At 37.8% G+C, this 13349-nt stretch overlaps 2 protein-coding genes across 3 annotated transcripts in view; one reads left to right on the plus strand and one right to left on the minus strand.

Moving 5' to 3' along the window:
* Positions 1 to 13349, plus strand: part of ankha (ANKH inorganic pyrophosphate transport regulator a) — a 32904-nt gene that overhangs the window by 16311 nt on the left and 3244 nt on the right. Inside the window, exons 8-12 of one of the 2 annotated variants that reach the window (XM_053611857.1) lie at positions 3266 to 3358; positions 7637 to 7766; positions 8422 to 8545; positions 9234 to 9333; positions 9591 to 9751. In XM_053611857.1, the coding sequence (XP_053467832.1) occupies positions 3266 to 3358; positions 7637 to 7766; positions 8422 to 8545; positions 9234 to 9333; positions 9591 to 9719 (576 nt within the window). In that variant the 3' untranslated portion in view covers positions 9720 to 9751. Of the gene's footprint in view, positions 1 to 3265; positions 3359 to 7636; positions 7767 to 8421; positions 8546 to 9233; positions 9334 to 9590; positions 10768 to 13349 lie in introns of those variants that run through there. The other variant, XM_053611856.1, reaches the window with a different exon arrangement.
* LOC128599849 (fibrous sheath CABYR-binding protein) overlaps positions 3475 to 13349 on the minus strand; it is a 32676-nt gene continuing 22801 nt past the window's right edge. Inside the window, exon 13 of the transcript XR_008384479.1 lies at positions 3475 to 3495. The gene's annotated coding sequence lies outside the window, so the exon portion shown is untranslated. The remainder of the gene's footprint in view (positions 3496 to 13349) is intronic.

Raw genomic sequence — 13349 nt, forward strand, 5'->3', positions numbered from 1 at the left:
GCATGCACTACAAACAATTTGGAAATGCCAGTCAGTCTACAATGCATGTCTTTGGACTGGGGAGGAAACTGGAGGAAACCCCCAAAGCACGGGGAGAACATGCAAACTCTGCGCACAAGGGGCAGAAGCGGGATTCAAACCCCCAACCCTACAGGTGTGAGGCAAATGCGCTAACCCACCTCTAATACACCATGCCCCTCCGTGCAAAGTTCAATATTTGAGTGCATTCAATACGTACTGGTCCGTAATGCTACGTGTCCATAAAACACAGACAGAGCAAAGACGGTGTTAATTAGCAGCCGCTTCTGCATTTCCAGGATCATAAATTCTGGAAGGTAAATATTTTGTCACTTACATAAACGGAGAAAATCATGAGGAAGTGGAAGTGTAATTTGAACAACCTTTTAATGTTGCAGATATTTGGCTTTCCCCAGTGATGAGTCATTTTCTCTGTCAGGATTATTTTCACTACAAAATTCTTAGGATATAATAAAGTGGCATTTTAAGACCTGCAAAGTACACCGTGTACTCAGTTTAACTTGATTTGGGATTAAGCTACAGAAAAAAACATTAGGTCCAAGTAGGAAGAAAATAGCTGAATGTAATAAAGTAAAAGTATGATTATGTATTTACAATATTATCTGAGGAAAATTAAGTGCACACAGTTACATATACAGTTCATTCCAGGGGTGTTCAGACTTCTCCACAAACGGCTGCTGTGGCTGCAGGTTTTCATTCCAGTCATTCCAACAGTTCTGAAGCAGGGATGACTTTTTCGATGACTTTTGTTTTGTTTTATTTTTACAGACAAGTAATTTTTAAAAACTTTATTATACCATTTCATGACAAAATGTACGTAACTGCCTCTAATTGTCTTTTTTTTTGGGGGGGGAAACTGTTCCACTTCTAATACATTTCAAAATGGGCCATATTGATCCGAATGGATAATAAGGTCTAGGTTTGAGTAGGTATTGGATGAGAGTTAAAATAACTAACTTGATAAAATATAGTGTAAACATAACACAACATTTTAGACGGGTCATGTAAGGTACCTTGTTTTTTTTAAGGATATTTGAGAGCTATGCTAGAGTAGGATGTTCACCTTTTATATGAATGAGAAGTTCTGAAACATGTCCTGATCTGCACCAAGAGGGTGGAATTTTCCAGATCAACACACCTTGTCCATTTCAGCCAACATGTTTTTCATTAGCGTGTCTCTTTTAAGCACACCTGCAGCTAATTACATAGCGGTGATATAACAGTGACTTGCCTGCGGTGGTGTGAACCTACCAGAAAGTCTATGATTCAGTTGTTTGTGTTTGGCAAGACTGAAGAGGACAATGTTCTCTTGATATAATATGAATGACCTTACCTTTACTTGTACAAAGTACGAAGAGGTTGTAATTAGGCCCGTCACGATAACTACTTTTATGTTGTCCAAGTCCATTTTATGCCACTGGTACAAGTTATAGTTATAATTTTCACTTCAATATTTCCCAAATTCGATTTTTGTATTCGAATTCTAACGACGAAATTTCCGTTAGTTAAAATGCTAGTGAACACAAAATATTTAACAGGCCACAAGAGGGCTCAACAAATAAATACTAACCAAACGGCAGCATTATGTCGTTTATTGCGTAGAACAAACCTGTGTGTTAACGAAGTGCGTTTATTTTTAAATTACAGTGCATAAAATTATAAAATCAAAAAAAAAAAATGAACCTATAGGCTTTCAGGCCAGTTCCAGCGTAAATTCTCACACTGTTTTTAGTCGTGGTTTTTGTCTTATGACAAAATCTTGACTAAATGGATTAATTTTAGTCAGTTTTACTCTGACTAAAATGCCAATGAATATTAATCAACAGCGTTTTATTTGTTGAGAAAATGAAGAATTTAAGCAAATATTCACACATTTTATATATTATCTTAAATGTATATAAAAAAAAAAATTTGAACTGCTCTTCTTGTGAAAACCTGGCCTACTGAAAAATGACATTGAGTACACTATTGTAATACAACATGGTGAATTTTGTATGCTTTAGTTATTCACTCAGTTATTCACTCAAACCCCGACATTACTAACTATGACTGGATTATTTGAAGCACTAGAACGATTCTTTCTAGATTTTTCTTCTTCGAAAGACATTACTGTATTATTAATATCGTGCATGTTGATTTTTCAACAGTAATTTTTAAATTAAAATCGGCGGTAGTGCTTGCTACACATCTTAAATTCAAATGCACAGTTTTTGCCTTCGAATGTGGTTTTTTTTTTTTTTTTTTTTCAAATAAATTTTTTTTTTTTCTTTTTCAATCTTAAATTCGACATATATTCTAATTGTTCTTCGACAGCCCTAGAGCAGACGAGAGAACAGAAGCAGCGCGAAAGGCTAAAATGTTGGTGGCTGTTTACAAAAGAATGAATAACACGCATGTTGACACAATGGCCAATATCGAACTCTGCAAAAATTGTTGGGGTCATTTCCATATCTTGTACGATAAATCGACAACATTCTCATGACGGGCCTAGTTGTAATATGTTGGGCAGTTTTTGTTTCTTAGGGTTTACATGTGAGTGATTTTGGAATGTGTGATTTGTATATGTAAACAACTGTTTTTCTAAATTAGTATGTTAATTAGGTGCATCTGTGTCATCTGTTTAAATGCAAATTTTAAAAGGAGTTAATTTAGTCATGTTTAGATTACCCAGAGATGCACAAAAGTGCTGTTTTATTATTTTTTTTAAACATTTGGACAACAGATCAAATAAACAAGCCCCCATACTAAATGTAAACCTAATTATACATTTAAATATAGTTTGAATATAAATATAAACACATTTATTGACCCATCACGATATAGAATTGGATTAAAGCATTTTACTTTTATTTTTATTTTAAGTATCTTCACTGAAATCTTTTAGCAAAAAAAAAAGGGATGTAGGCATAAAAGATGGTCCATCCCTGTTTGTATTCTGCAATCTACAAATTCATTGATTGATTTCATTTATTCATCCTTAGTAGTTGCTTTGGCCTGGTCACAGTCTCAGTGGATCTAGAGCCTATCCTGGGAACTCTGGGAATAAGGAGTAATAATATACGCTGAATGTAATGCCATTCCATCGCCATGTTCTTGTTTGTTTTTTTTTGGTTTTTTTTTTTTAATGTGGTACCTGATATGTTGCTTTCAGATTTTTGACTGGTGACCTTTTTCTGTGATTCCATCATTTTGTAACAATATATATATTTTTCTTTTCTTTACCCAGAATAATTTGAACAACAAGTTAGCTGCTGGTGCTGGAGTGACAAAATCCCATATCAAGAAGTTCACCTTGGCCTGCTTTACAATGTCTGTAACGGTAAGAATGACTGTATACAACCTCAGTTGGACAGTTTGTTGGTTTATTGCTGACAAAAGCTGAAGTCTAATGAAGTCCACCTTGATTTAAAATTTGCTTTGAAAGTGTTTTGTTGTGTTAGTTCAGTCTCTCGTGTTCTGTACAGAAACAAACATTAGATATGTTAATATGTAGCACAGCAATCTTATTAAATATCTCAACTGGAACACAAATCCTATTGCACCTCGGTCGTAGTAGAGTAAACAGATTGAGGCCAATTTACATCTGCTTGACCAAGGTGGGAATCCAATTCATAACTGTTTAAATAGAAGACCGATTCCCAAAAACACTTGGTATACCAGTGCATTCAGTCGGAGCTTATTTGTGCATGTGCGTATTGGTATAACTGGTACCAAAATCCCACGGGAAAACAGTTGATGTTGATTCTAAATGATGTAAACATTTCGAATTGACATCAACTTGACATTAGTTTTGTATGTATTTCTTTTATTTAGAACTTATAGAAATTTTCATATTTAAATTGATCACATCACTGTAAATGGTGTAGCCATCTTTGGTGATATATACAGGTGCATCTCAAAAAATTAGAATATCGTGGTAAAGTTCTTTTTTTTTTTTTTTTTTTTCTTCCATAAATTAATTAAAAAAGTGGAACTTTCATATATTCTAGATTCATTACACATAAAGTGAAATATTTCAAGCTTTTTTGCGTTAATCTTGATTATGGCTCACAGCTCATGGAAATCAAAAATCCTGTAACTCAAAATATCAGAATAAAGAATTTATAATACAGGAATGTCGACCTGAGAAGACTCTAATCAGATAATTAACTCAAAACACCTGCAAAGGTTTCCTGAGCCTTTATTCTTATTATGGCCCGTTTAAGGCAGCGGGAGTTTTCTTAATCCTGTCTGGCTTTACCATAGTCATGGGGAAAAAGAAAGTACACCCTCCTTTAATTCTGTGTTTTTATTTCTCACAAACTAAATAACAATTGTCTGGTCCTCCCTGCTATATACAAGCAAATACCTGGCTGCTAATTACTCTCTTAATGATTGTGGTGATGATGGGTGTACTTAATGAAGGGTTATTAATTATTAATTAAGGGTTATTAATCTATGGGAACCCAGAGAGATGATATACATGGTGCTGTGGTGTGTTGCTATGGCAGCTGCATGCACGTTTGGGGTAGATGGAGACTTACTGCTGTTTAGCAGTCCCTGGGGAAACCTTGATTTCCTAGGATTCAGAAAATGAAAAGGTTCCAGTCGATAAGGTGAACACCACTTTCAGACATTCCTTATAAAGGTATATAAAGCATGTGTGCTGGGGGCACCTGCATTCAGTCTTGTGGACTTCTAACTTGAGGCTAAAGTGTGTTATGGAGCCAAGTAGTGTTCTATGAGTGATTCTTTTAATATAGAAGGAAAAAAAAACTTGATGCAGTAGAAAGGAACGAGAGGAGGCTTGTCCTGCAAAGCTGGGGACTGACCCCTGTAGTGTTAGTGCTAAGTGAATTGCTTCATATCATATAATATTCTTATAGTCTGACATGTGTACACACAGACAGGAGGTAGTATGACTACTATTTAGCAAACCCTGCATTGTATTTCACTACATGACATTGTCGGAAGACCTTAGCGTGTATGCACATGTGCTCCTTGTGTTATACTCCTCCCCCGTCACCTCGCGTGTATGTATGGGTGCATGCAAAGCCAAAAAAAAAAAAAAAAAGCCAAGCAGGAACACACAGATATGGGATTCATCTGGTCCTTAGTCCTGAGACAGATGAAATACCTCAAATACATCCCCAATACTGTCAAAGTAGACTGTAGTTTTTGTGTTCATGTGGTACCAAAGTTCATAGATGAGGCCAAGCTACAGATTTCTTTCGACACACAGATTTCCATTAAGTCTACTTAAGACTCGAGGCCTGCCGGGAAATCGGGATCTGCAGCATGTGAGAGTTCAAGCGCTTCAGGTTCTGTATAGTCTGTGATGTGACTTGTAGTCACATGCTTTTTGAATGAAGTTGGAGGAAGAATTAGCCAAAGAATTAGGATTGCTCTGTGATTTACTACCACACTTGTAGTGAATAGGAGACCCTGGCACATGCCCAAGTAGTTCAACAGTCAGCTGACAATCAAAAAGCTGCTTCCATCCAAGAGATTAGCTCACTTGGCATCGAAACCGTTTTAAAACCATGAAAAAAAGATCTCCAAAACACTGGATAATATACTCTATAAATATTTTAAAAACATTTTTATACGCATTAAAACAACTTTTTATGTACTGTTCATTCTTAATTAAACCCTGGTGTAGTTTAAATGACTTCAGTAATTAGCCACTTGACTGATTTGTATTCAAAATTTGCCCAAAGGGCCTCAACTTTGCCCTCATTTCACACCTGAATTTGAGTCACTTGAATAAAAGAACATTTTATGTTGGAGATTTTATTGTTTTTTTTGTTCATCATTGAAACTAAATATGTTTGGTTGAAATAGGATGTGGGACTTTATTAAACTGATTGAATTTTACACCCATGTTATTTATGTAGCAAAAATCATATCCAAGTATTTTCTTTTCTTTTTTGCATCCACTTACAGAATATTATTCTTTCAACTCAAGATCTGACTTGTTTTTGAAATTCTGTGGTTATTCATGTGCAGTGACTTTTCTTTTTTTTTTTTTTCTTCAAATTACCATTGGTTGCATCTACATCACGAAAATGATTACAGTATAAATAAGAGTGGAATTTTGTGGTAGGATAATAAGAAGGTTGCTGTCACAACTTAATAGTTGAGTAAAGCTGAGAATTTTTGTGAATGAACAGAACAGGCTGGTCAGTTTCGTACACCGCAGTTACCCTGCAAGAAATATCTTAAATTAGTCCAACATTTAGTTTCTACTATTTCTTTTATGTATTGTTTTTATTTATTTGTTTTATTTTTTTTTTTTTAAATGTATTGTGTAACTTGACTATTATTAGCCGTGGCTATCTGGAGCGTCCACCATACATGTCCCTGTATGTTAGCTGTTACTATAGAAACCATAACAATGCAACGAACACAGTAATCTAATCCTGTGAATAGAATTTCATGTCACTTATTGTCAGGGCCATGCTGTTATAGAATATTAATCAACACCTTCTAACAAATCGGAATCAAGAGCTCAACAGCACTGTGGAATACGTTACATCAGTTAAAAACAAACAAACCCTAACATCTGTTATAAAGCTTATCCCGTGATGGAATGTGTCAGTGCATCGAACGTTAAGGCAGCTATCTTTGGTCAGGAACACTCTTAAATCACTTGGACTTGCAATTATGGCAACCAAGAAAAGCAATTAATCTGCATCTTATTACACAGTGTCTATGAAAAGTGATATTAAAAGTTGCACTAAAGTATTTTAATTCCTCCTTCCTAACCATGTCACATTCTGTTTATTTTTTTCTTTCCATTTTATTGTGTATTAATGGGAAGCACCTTTTAAATGTGGCTTATAACCCTGATTTAATACTAGCATGAACGGTTCACGATGCAGATGTAGATAGTAGCCTGAAATCTTTTTATTAGCATTGAATATGTTGAAATCGAACCACGTCTGATGTTTTGTAATCACTGAAAGTTGCAATGGCTTTAGCTGTGCGTTTACCTTCCTTAAAGCTATCCATGTTTTCGCTCAAAATACAGACTTGAGAGGTGTAGTGAAGTTGGTATTCCCATAAAATACAAGTCTCGCCAGGAACCCTCAACAGGGTTAAGGATCTGTTTCTTTGAAGCCTGATCCCTGGTACAGTTGGGGAGCTTTCTCAGTTCAATAACAGGATGTTTTGTGGTATGTAGGAGGGTTTGGGAGGGTTTGGGAGGGTTGTGTGTTTCAGAAGGGTGCATAAAAGGCCTGGGAGGACACACAGGCTCCCTCATTGTAAACAAGTTATTCAAGCTTATGCTTGGCACAGTCTGCCAGACATGCCTGCCAGACATGCCTGCCAGACAAAGAGTGGGCATTGCATAAGAAGTACTGCTCAAGCCAGGGTGGCTTCTCGCTGCATGTCCCTGCATGAACAGTGACGAACCATGCTGGTTTCCGAGGCACTATCAAAACACCGCAGATGAGAAAAACAGTGACTACACACGCTACAAAGCATGACTGGCAGGATGAGATTGTTTGGAAAATGTTAAATGCATTGTGTGTATTATTGGTTCTTTGAAGCCATGCCTGGTGCTTTTTATGGATGATGCATTAATACGTGCACGTGTGTGTTTCCCATCTAGCTATGCTTCATAGTGTTCTGGACCCCTGGTGTGTCTGAGCTGATCCTGGTGAATGTAATTGGAGTGGATGAGAATTTTGCTCAGCTTTGCACAGTTCCTCTTCGGATATTCTCCTTCTTCCCTATTCCAGGTTAGATTTCAAGCCCAATTCATCCACAGCTTGAATCCACGGAGCCGTCATGAAATACTGTGCATTATCCACACAAAAGAACGTAAGATAGATTGATCGATTGCACCCTTTGTAAATGTGGGTAGAAAAAGATTTTGCACATTTTTTGCACAAGTATTTCACTGTGTCTGTTAAAGGGTTAATTTGCCAACGATCTGTATATAAAATCAGCTTTTGGATACTATTAACCAAGTATGAAATGATGACCTCTGACTAAGAATATATAAAGACTATCAATATCTATCAAACCCGGTACCACTATCAAACCCTAGTAATCAACCAACTTTTACAGAACATTCAATTATCAGCTGATAAGTTAATAAGTTGGTTGACGATCAGCTGGCAGGTTGTTAACAGTCTGTAGATTGTTTACTGTTTGTAGTATCTCCAGTGTGGGTTATCTAAATGAAGTGTTACTGTCTTAACATATAGTACACTACTTGCCCATATATAAAAATATGCGATAGATCTGTTGTCCAATACCTCATTTCTCTTTGGTTTCTAATTAGGTTTACAGACTAAAAATCTTTAAAAGGAGATTAAATAAAAACAGGGCACTTCCCTTCACCATACAAATACAGTTCGTGTGACCTTTGACCTGCTTTGTGTGTTCCAGTGACTATTCGAGCTCATCTGACAGGTTGGTTGATGACTCTGAAGAAGACGTTTGTGCTGGCCCCTAGCTCTGTGCTGAGGATAATCGTGCTCATCACTAGTCTCTTAGTCCTTCCCTATATGGGGTGAGAATAAACATGTTACATCAACATGTATGATGATGTTAGTGTTTTAATTGATTGGAATTTTTTTTAATAGTGGAATGCAGTTGAAGTTTAGTAAGGGAACAACACTCCTCGCTCGTCGTGTTTCATGCTTTATATAAGATTTGTGAGAGTTACATATAGCTTAAGAATACATTACGACATCTTTAGTTTTTGATTCTCAAAACGTTCCTGTTTTTATAATGAACTGTGTGCTAATAACCTATATTTCCTCCCGGAAACATATTTCTGCGTACGTTGGGCATGTTGCACGTTGCATGAGACTCGATGACCTTTTGTCTGTGGATTTTGAGAATGCCTAGAATATGGTGGAATTGTAATTACGGATCAGTGTTCAGACCGCTATAGCTACATATACACCGCTAGAACGTCACTGTGCGCTACTACGTGGATGGTAATGCAGTGAGAGTCGGGCATAAAGTATCCATGTACCGTACTATATATAAGATCTACTTTGTTGTCCCCATTGCATGTCTGTAAACCTGTTTTTGATCATGTTAGACTGCCCAGTGATCCATACACATCCTGCTTGCTCACAGCTGTGTTGGTATTCTTACATGTATTTGCGATATAGATCACTCAGGCTATTTTGATGATCTGTATACGTGTGTGATGCAGTATGCTCAGGTTTTCATGTATTGCTGTACAGGGTGAATGGTGCTGCATTAGGAGTGGGCTCACTACTGGCCGGCTTCCTCGGAGAGGCCACGATGGTGGCGTTGGGTGCATGCTACGTGTATCGGCAGCAGGTGAGTGAAGATCACAAATTCTCGCGACGTACATTTATACTACTGAGCAGTTGAGGGTTAAGGGCCTTGCTAAAGGGTCCAGCAGTGGCAGCTTGGTGGTGCTGGGATTTGAACTCGTGACCTTCCAGTCAGAAGTCCAGCATCTTAACCACTGAGCTACCGCTGCCATTTTTAAGTACACTTATTTGTAGTCTCTGTGTATTACTGATATCTGCTCATTTCTTTCATCCATCCAACATCAAACCCTTTCACTCTAGAGAAAGAATTCAGGCACGGAGCTAGTCATGCAGGGGGACAACTCTACCCCGATGAGTGATGTCACATCCACAGCGGTGTTAGAGGACATCCAAGAGGTGGATGAGGAGGAAGAGGGACAGAAGGATTGATCGAGAGAAACGAACGAAAAGAGAAACCTGAGGTAAAGTCGATGACCCGAGGGGAAAAACACAGGGGATTTTGCCTGGTAACTTAAAGAAAAACTAACAATGCAAACCTGTACTCCTGAAACCAAAAAACAGGACTGCACCGTGTGAGTTGGGCTTTCCTGCTCAGACCAAGCCCGAACTGATCTATCTGCTACAGCACTTTCTGCGACTGACAGAACCCTTTTGCACTGACGTTCATCAGATACTCAGTTCAGCAGCTAATAACTAAATGTTTGCAAATTCAGCAGTACTGAGTTTGTGTTCTGCTTCACACCAACTTGTCACAAACAACACCCAAGGGCCTCTAACTGCACAGAGGGAGACAATCTGGCAAAAAGCACATGTACTGAACTTTGACACAGTGGAACATATTGTCTGTTACAGTGTGGGCCTTAAAATGCACAATCTCTTATTGCACAGTGTCGGCTAACGCACAAATAGAATTTTGATGTATTACAGTGATATCTAATTTTTTATTTTTATTTTATTTTTTATAAAATTAGCTATTCAGGGAAATACACAACGGAAATCGTATCATTTTCTCTTTTTTTATGCTAAACTTGTTCTATCTAGTGGTCTGTGGTTTATAGGAGGATGCATGGATTATTGATTCAGGGGTTTTTTGTTTGTTTGTTTGTTTAAAGCAACAAACCCTTGTGGGAAGGTTCTTTCTAACGTCAGCTTAGACCGAAATGTACATATTAAACAATTCAGGGTCATGGTGATTAGTTTTAATTGCTAAAAACATTTAATTAAGATTTTCTCTCTCTATTTTGATAAAGCTTTATAACTGTGTTTACAATTCTTTGTAGTTTGGAAACTATGCTTTATAATTTTTTTTTTTTTTTTTTTTAATTATTATTATTATTTTTTTTAAACAAATTCTCATGAAGCGCAAGTAAAGTGTTGTAAGTGTCCCAAAACGCCCTACAAAACAACAGTACAAGGTGCAATCCATACCTATATTTGGAAAGTATAAACTTTTATTTCAGACACTAAATGAATAGAAGTACTTTACTTTCAAGTCATCAAGGAATTATTTGTAATATTATAATGGAGCATTATGATTCCGTATTACTGTTTTTTTAAAATACTTACAAAGTAGTAGTAGTTATATCATATACTTTCTGTCAAACTGTCAAAGTAGTGTGTTTGATAATGTACGACCCTCTGTGCTCTCTGGATGAGGGCAGGGGGCCCCGTAGACTACAGACAGACGAAGGGAAAGAATTTTTTAATGAACATTTTCAAAGCATGACAAAAAACTACAACATACAACATTTTGCAGCAGCCACCGGTTTAAAAGCGTGCATCGTCGAGCGGTTTAATAGGACCTTAGAAGGGCGGATGTGGAGATATTTAACTGCTGCAGACTCCAAACGCTATATCGATATTCTACAAGACATCACGGACGGATACGACGCCAGCTATCACAGGAGCATTAAGATGAGACCTATTGATGTGAACAAAGAAAATGAATCCGCCGTGTATAAAAACCTATATGGATCTAAAGACGGCCCCGGCGTAGCCCCTAAATTTAAATATAAAGCTGGCGACGTTGTTAGAATTTCTAAAGTAAGAGGTCCGTTCAGAAAAGGCTATAAAGAAAACTACACGCACGAGTTCTTCACTGTAACAGAATGCATATCACGCGAACGCCCCGTCTATAGGTTGTGTGATCATGACGGCGATGTCATCGGTGGTGTTTTTTATGAAGAGGAATTACAAAAGATATTTGTGAACAAAAACAAAGCATTTAAAGTGGAAAAAATATTTCACAAAACAAATATTCTACTCATATGTACACATTCAAACATCACGCTTTTCTAACAGTGTGTTTACACAAAGGAAATAACGCCACACGGGAACACAAACACATCCCCATATTAAAAACATTATTTCTTTTCAGACGTGTTTCACCCCACCAAAAGCCAAACTCATTAACATAAACACCTTTTGTTGGGAGGGGGGCTATCCCCCCCCCCACACACCTCTCCACAACACCCCCAGACACAAAGGAGCCAGATTGACCAGCTGATACACTCGACAGGGTTACCCCCCTCACCACCCCTACAGACCTGCCAGTCAGGGAAGCACGGAGGGTCATACATCAAACACACTACTTTGATTGACAGTTTGACAGAAAGTGTATGATATAACTACAAGTATTGTTACCAAACTACAAAACTGGTAAGCCTATGTATTAAGAATAATGAATTGAGAATTTTTATGTGCCAACTGGATTAAACCAGTCTCAGATCCCAGTATGATGGCAAAATGTCAGGCATGGAAACGTTTCTGTTGTGCTTTCAGAATTCCACGATGCAGGCGTAACTATAGCTCACAACAAAATTTACACTCTTTACAATCCAAATGTCAGGAATTCCAAAGAAGTTAATAAGCTTTACAGGGATCTTGTGTGTGTGTGTGTGTGTGTGTGTGTGTCAGCCTAGGAAAAAATCTTCCACATGATCAAAAATTTTTTTAACATTTTCTACTGTGTAGAGCTCTACAGGCTGTTTCTTTTTCATGCATCTCACCCACAAGTCCATTACAGTAAATCGTTTAAAGTCCGATAAATAAAATGGTTTTCCCGAATCTCCATACATACACAGTACTGTGCAAAAGTCTTAGGCACATGAATTTATTTATTCATTCCTCCTCAGCGACCGCTTCGGCCTGGTTAGGGTCACGTTGAATTCCGCGCCCATCCCGGGAACACTGGCGGGGGACGGGGGGGTTGTGGGGGTGAGACAGAAATACAGAGGCAAGAAAAAGTATGTGAACCTTTTGGAATTTCATGGATTTCTGAATAAATTTGTCATAAAATGTGATCTGATCTTCATCTAAGTCAAGGGTACTGACAAATATAATGTGTCTAATATAATAACAACAAAAAAAATCTGATCCCTCATGTCTTTATTGAGAACAACCAAAAAAACCTCATAGTGCTTGTGGAAAAAGTATGTGAACCCTTGAGTTAATGACCTGAATAAAGCTCATTGGAGTCAGGTTTTAGCACACCTGGAGTCTCGTTAAGAAAATGAGTTTGGAGGTGTGGACTACAGCTACTTTGATAAAAACCCCTCAAACTTTTGGAGTTTGCTCTGCACAAGAAGCACACGCTTATGTGAGCCGTGCCTCGCCTTTCAGAGGATCTGCGATCAAGAAATGTTGATTTACATAAAGCTGGCAAGGGTCACAAAGTGATTTCAAAGACTTTAGAAATTCACCAGTCTACAGTTAGGCAAACGTTCTACAAATGGAGACACTTTGGGACTGTTGCTACTCTACCAAGAAGTGGGCGCCCAGTCAACATGACACCAAGAGCACAACGAAGACTCATCAATGAGGTAAAGAAACAACCCCGAATAACGGCCAAAGATTTGAAGGCATCGTTGGAACTGGCGAACATCTCTGTTCATGGGTCTACAATACGTCAAACACTGAACAAGCAGGGTATCTACGGCAGGACACCACGAAGGAGCCACTGCTTACTGAAAAGAACACTGCTGCACGCCTGAAGTTTGCACAAGAGCACGTTGACACTCCACAGCGGTATGGGCAAAATGTTTTGTGGACTTCAGAAAA

The sequence above is a fragment of the Ictalurus furcatus genome, chromosome 23 (assembly GCF_023375685.1).
Source record: "Ictalurus furcatus strain D&B chromosome 23, Billie_1.0, whole genome shotgun sequence".
NCBI lineage: Eukaryota > Metazoa > Chordata > Actinopteri > Siluriformes > Ictaluridae > Ictalurus > Ictalurus furcatus.